Source organism: Rattus norvegicus, chromosome 17, assembly GCF_021556685.1.
Source record: "Rattus norvegicus strain SHRSP/BbbUtx chromosome 17, alternate assembly SHRSP_T2T, whole genome shotgun sequence".
NCBI lineage: Eukaryota > Metazoa > Chordata > Mammalia > Rodentia > Muridae > Rattus > Rattus norvegicus.
In genome coordinates, this window is record NC_141550.1 from 73,876,438 (window position 1) to 73,882,437 (window position 6,000).

The 6,000-nt window shown below is 48.0% G+C and overlaps 1 protein-coding gene across 13 annotated transcripts in view; it reads left to right on the forward strand.

Annotated features, from left to right (window-relative positions):
• The window catches only part of Pfkfb3 (6-phosphofructo-2-kinase/fructose-2,6-biphosphatase 3), an 81,683-nt gene extending 78,802 nt beyond the window's left edge, over positions 1-2,881 (forward strand). For 9 of the 13 annotated variants that reach the window (NM_001439776.1, NM_001439781.1, NM_001439780.1 and 6 more), the window contains 1 exon segment: positions 308-2,881. In NM_001439776.1, coding sequence (NP_001426705.1) covers positions 308-355 — 48 coding nt within the window. In that variant the 3' untranslated portion in view covers positions 356-2,881. 13 annotated transcript variants of the gene reach the window in all.
• The last annotated feature ends 3,119 nt before the right edge of the window (positions 2,882-6,000 follow it).

A 6,000-nucleotide genomic window follows, 5' to 3' on the forward strand; every position in this document is an offset into this window, starting at 1 on the left:
GACCCCTGGAACAGCGGGCTCCCCGTCACATGCCTGTCCCTCTCCATGCCCTTCGGGCTGGAATCTAGCCCAGCGCTGAGCAGAATCCTGGCCTCTTTGTCTAGCTTCTTCTGTAGCTGGGGGTATTCTCTGTCGTGTCTGAGTTCCACTTGGGTTCTCCACATGTTTTGTGATCATCCTCTGCTAGGGGTGTGTTCTTTTGGGGAGCTTCGGGGGATCGTCTTGTGGCATGGCTTTGAGCCTTCTGCTTAAGAAATGCAACCGGCACCAGATTCTGACTCTCCTTTCTGCTTTCTCCTGAAAACAGAACATGAGGAGCCCCCGGAGCGGTGCCGAATCTTCCCAGAAGCACTGATGCTGAAGTAGGGGTTCCCTTCCGTTTCCACAGCCTGCCTTGTGGCTGCTCATCTACCTGAGGCCAAGGACTTCCAGACTGGGGGAGAATGGAGGTCTGCTGGTTGAAGAGTAGCAGCCCTCACCTCTGAGGTGTTGGGGGTGGCAAAGACAATTTGGAAGTTGTACAGATCCCAGCTTCCTGTGGCAAAGCAGCAGACCTCCCTACGCTCTGTTCTCTTGCGACCGACTTCCAGGGCTGTCTGACCTCACAGATGCTTCCAAAGTTTGGGGAGGACTTTAGTACTAGAGGAGGTGAGATCAGACCCCTAAGTTGGGGCCCTGGACACCGCTGTGCTGTTTTGTTTTCTTTGGATCCTGGCCTGGCACGTTGATAGCTGGAAGACAGGAGTGGCAGAGAATCCCGAGACTCAGGGTGAGTTAGACGCCACCTGCCAGAGGCTCAGGGACGATCACACATCCTCATGAGCTTTTTGCATCTTGGCCTAGGAAGAGGCCTCAGAGACAAGGGACTTGGGCACATGCTGCATTGGATATGGGGGATTCTCCCTTGAGCTGTGGCCTGCTAACTGAGCAATGACTTGCCCTGGCTCCTCCACATGTCCACATGCCTTCTGGGTCCCAAGTAAAGGGATGGACTGGCTGTATCCGTGGAAGGAAGGATTTTGCTGGAAAAGTTAACCAGGGTCCCCTCTTCCCAGAGGCCCTTCGGCCTTTCCGTTCTTCACCTTGGGACCCGGAGGCACCTGAGTAGATCCTGTGGCTGGCTGTTTGTTTGCACTCTTTCTCCCTTCGTTTTCCTCCCTCCCTCCCTCTCTCCTCCCTCCTCCCTCCCCTCCCTCCCCACACCTCGCTTCAGGGACTTAGAAGGAAGTGTGCTGGCCCTTGGAGGTTTGCAGCTGCTGAGTGGGAGACGTTGGGGTGTCTGAGACGAGAGCCTCAGAGCCATCAGCTCCACTCCCATTGTTTAAGAAGGGACGGTGACTCAAGGAAGGTTCGTTTCAGGACACCTGCTCACAGAGCTGTCCCCTTATTTTGGCCAAGTCTCTGTGGCTGTATGCCTTATACCACCATGCTGGGCATCTCAAGGAGTTCCCAAGAGTAGAGAATCGTCCCTGTCAGCTTTACGGTGTCGGCGACATTTTTTGCATGGGTTGAAAGTAAGTAGCGCCTGCCTGTTTCTCCCCTTGGTCCACCCGAGTTCTGGGGGGAGGGCAGGACATGCTAAGCCTGGAAGGAAGCATTGGGAAACTCAGCAGTGTTCGCCCAAATGACCCTTCATGAGATGCTGCACAGCTGGGATGGAAGGCCACCTTTTTCTTTTTGCTTCCTTCCCGTGAGCCCTAGGGACCCTATCTTCCCCAGCTCAGGGGACAGGTCCTGGGGTGACACAAGTCATGCTTCATACACTTTAAAGTCACTTTGTGTTCCACAGCTAACCACTCGGCCCAGCATTCGGCCCAGCCCACTACCCTTTAAATCTGTGGTTCACCAGGATATATATAGACACACACGTATATATTCCTCTGAAGACTTGGACTGTTTTCTCTTGGTGGCTTGGGTCTTGACAAGGATATATGCAGTGCAGACTTGGGCTGAGGTGTGCAGGCGGATAATACTTTTGGACCTGGGGGCCTGCAGTTTTGTTTTGGGGGCTGGGGGCTGGGGGGAGAGAAGCAGGATCGGAACTGTGTAGCCCAAACTATCCCTAAACTCATGGCCCATCCTCCTGTCTCAGCCTCCCAAATGTTAGCCGTTCAGGTTTCAGCATGAGCCGCCATGACGGGTACTGTGGCTGTGTGCCTGAAGGTGGCTCCTTAGATCCCTCCTCCTGACCACACCCACTCAGCTCTAACAACCTAGAGATGGTGAAGGCTGAGACAAGGGTGGTCATGTGTGACCAGCTTAAGTCAGGTCATCAAGACAAGGCTTTGCCCAATGTGGTTTCACATTCTGTGGACACCGAAGAATAAGATCAGGCCCAGGAGATCTTGAAGCGAGTGGAACGTGGCTTCCTCTGAAAGCCAGTGACTTGATGGATGGGGTGGATAGCACCCACAGAACTTCCACTCTCCTACCCAAAACAACAAGATAAAATGGGGACCAATGCTTTTAACTTTGCATATTTGTTTTTTGGGGTAAGTTTCTCCCTTTTCCTTCAACAATGGGCAATATCCTTGATTTATGGGGAGAAGAAAAACTGTTGGAACCACACCAATGATATCTTCATTTGTAATACTTGAAATTTATTTTTTTATTATTTTGATAGCAGATGTGCTATTTATTTATTTAATATGTATAAGGGAGCCTAAAACTAGAAAGCTGTATAGATTGGGTTTAATTGTTCATTGGTTTGGGGCCTTCTTTCAATGTGTGACTGATGACTTCTTCATGTTCCGTGTAATTGTCTCTGTCGAAGACCTGGGAAGAAGCTATGCAAGCTTTTAAACAGGATGCGCCTTTCAGAAATTTGTATATTTTGCAGTTGCAAGAACAATAAAAACCTGGTTGAGATATACTGGCGGAATTTGCCTCTGAGTCTTTTGTGGGCACAAGTGTCAGTTTTCTTTTGAAGCATTCATTTCATGTGTGTGTCAGTGTGTTTGTGTATGTGTATGTGTGTGTCAGTGTGTATGTGTTTGTCTGTCTGCGTTTGTGTGTCAGTATGTGTGTATGACAGTGTGTGTGTGTTTGTGTTCTGCGCTTGTGTGTGTGACAGTGTGTGTGTGTTTGTGTCAGTGTTATGTCTGTGTTTGTGTGTCAGTGTGTGTGTGTGTGTGTGAGTGTGAGAGAGAGAGAGAGAGAGAGAGTGCACACACATGTAGGGTCAGAGGACAGTTTGGCAGGAGGCCATCTCTTCCAGCCTCCAGAGATTGAGCCCAGGCCGCCAGGCTTGTCAGTGCCTTTCTTGAGTCATTTTCCTAGACCATGGGGTTTTTCACTGAGATTTATGGTAGCGCCCCTCTCCGCTCCTTGCAGAACCAACCCTGTATTATCTTCCTTCAAACAAGAAACAACTGTATCAGGTTTGTATATTTGGCAAATAATAAAATGTAACATTAAATTAATAGACTTTTGTTGGTTTTCCTTTTCGTTTTCTTTTTTATTCTTAGTTTTTCAAGACAGGGTTCTTCTGTGTAGCCTTGGCTGTCCTGGAACTTACTCTATATTTAGACCAGGGTGGCCTTGAACTCAGAGGTCTGCCGGCCTTTTCCTCTGAGACAGGATAATTCAATATATATAGCCCAGGTTGATGTCAAACTTGTCATCTTGCTGTCTCAGCCTCCCAAGTGCTGGGTTATAGGCATACAGTACACAGTACCACACCCAGCCAAGACGACATTCACAACAAAGACTTGTTTCTGTAGGTGCGGGTGTGAGTGTGCCCCTGTCTATACATAGAGGACAGGACAACTACGTGTGTTGATCCTGGTCTATCAGTTTCCCTGAGGCAAAGTCTCGCTGCTGAATGAGCTAGGTTAGCTAGTAGTCCACAACCGGAGTATTCCCAGTCGCCCTCCCTCTTACCCCGCTAACCCCCATCTCACCATAGGAGCAGTGAGGTCCAGCTTTCTGTGCGTTGTGGGAATCTGAACTCAGGTTGTTAGACTAAGACAGCAAGTCAGCCTCCTCGACTCCCTGGAGATTGGATTTAGGGACTCAACGAATGTTAAGTGCAGTGCCCTGATGTTTCCCACAAGCTCGCTGATCTGCGTAGTCGAAGAAACCCAACTCCTACCACATTACCCTCTGGCTTCCACACTTGCTGTATCAGCAAGCCTGCCACACCCCCTCTATCCCCCAAATAAATGAGTTTTCAAACTTCAGCAACTGCTTTGTTCTGATTGAGAGCCAAAAGTTAAGGGTTTGGTGTTTGTTTGTTTTGCCCAAGAGTCAAGGGTCTTCCTTACAGACTGAAGAGAGTTGGAGAGTGGATGACAGGGTATATCCAGTTTGAATCTTACATGACCCAGAAGTTGCCCTGATGTCCAAACCCCTTTCAGTCTTCTAACCCTGCTCAGGAGAGAACAGTCTCCGGGCACCTCCATGCTGAGTGACTTTTGGGACAGTCGTCTGGAGGCTGAAGTGGGACAAAGACAGCCATAGACTTTCATGAGGTGTTGAATGTGGGGGATAGGATTTTGCAATGGGTTTCATCTTTCAGGTTACCTTCTAAGAGGATGAGAAACCTACTGGGGGTATGGGTAGAACACTTGCTTTGCTTCTGCAAGGCTCTGAGTCTGATCTTTAAATTGCTTCTTCCCTAAATGAAATGAAGTTTGACATAAAAAGGAAGGAAGGAAAGAAAGAAAGAAAAAGAAAGAAAGTGATGGAATATGCCTGTGTAAGGTAGGCGGAGTGGTATGCAAGCCTGAAAGAGGTAGGGACTGAGGGATGCTGGGAGAATCTGGTGTCCAGAGTCTGCTTTGAACACCTAACACCTGTAATCACAGCACTTGGGAGTCCGAGGCAGGAGGATGATAAATTCAAGGCTGGTTTATATAGTGAGAGTCTGTCAAAAATACCGCGAATTAACAACAACCCCTCCCTCAGAGGTATGGATAAAGAAAATGTGTGGTTTGTAGACACAGTGAAATTTTATTTTCAGCCATAAAGACCAAAGTTAGCAGGAACGTGGACGCAGCTAAATAGAATCTTGTTAGGTGAATTCAGTCAGCCCCAGACGTTGCTGTTTCTCTAGCTTGTGATGTGGGAGGGTCCCAGCCTACTGGAGGTAGTACGGTCTCTAGGCAGGTGATCCTGGATTAGTTTAAACAGCAAGCTGAGGGAGCTATGAGAAGTAAGTCAGTAAGCGACATCACTCCACGGTCTCTGCTTCAGTTCCTGCCCCCAGGTTCCTGCTCCCAATTTCTGTTGGGATTTGTAAACTATAAACAATAACCAGAAATAAACCCTTCCCTCCCCAAGTTGCTTCTGGTCACGGTATTTTCTCATAGCAATAGCAAGCAAAGGAAGACACAGCCAACCATGACACGGTGACACGGAGGCAAGAGAGCTTTGCTCAGGAGCTCTCTTGGCATCCAGAGTCACGAGGGAGAAAGTGTCAGATGCTCGCTTGGTTTTATTTAGTTTTACTCAGCCACTTTCTCCATTTTAGTCTAGGATCCCTTGCATGGGGAAGGGTTCCTCCAACAATTAAAACGAATCTTCCCACATAACAAAGATAATCCATAACAGTCGTGCCCAGAGGACCACCTTCCGGTGTAGATTCCATCAACTTGACAATACTAACCATCAGGCTGTCTACGGAAGCAAAGAAAATTAACGAGAAGGTGAGAGCTTTAAAACGAGGGACGGTTTAGGCGGGGTAAAGGGGAAAATATTCTCAAAGTATATTACATATTTACATGAGAATGTCATTTCACATGTACTACTATGAATACATGCCAACTAAAATATTAAACAAACAACAGTCTGATAAAAACAAAACAACCCACAAAACGTAGGGTGATGTGTGTTCTATGATACATCTACACTACGATCGGTTGTTTTCTGCTACTTTAAATAGTTGACCAAGTTTTACAGTATGGTTCGTTAAATAATTTCAAGGAAAGGTACCGAGCTGTGTTTGGAGAGGCAGAGGTGGGGCTGAGAGCCAAATGAACCATCACTCTTGCCTGAGGT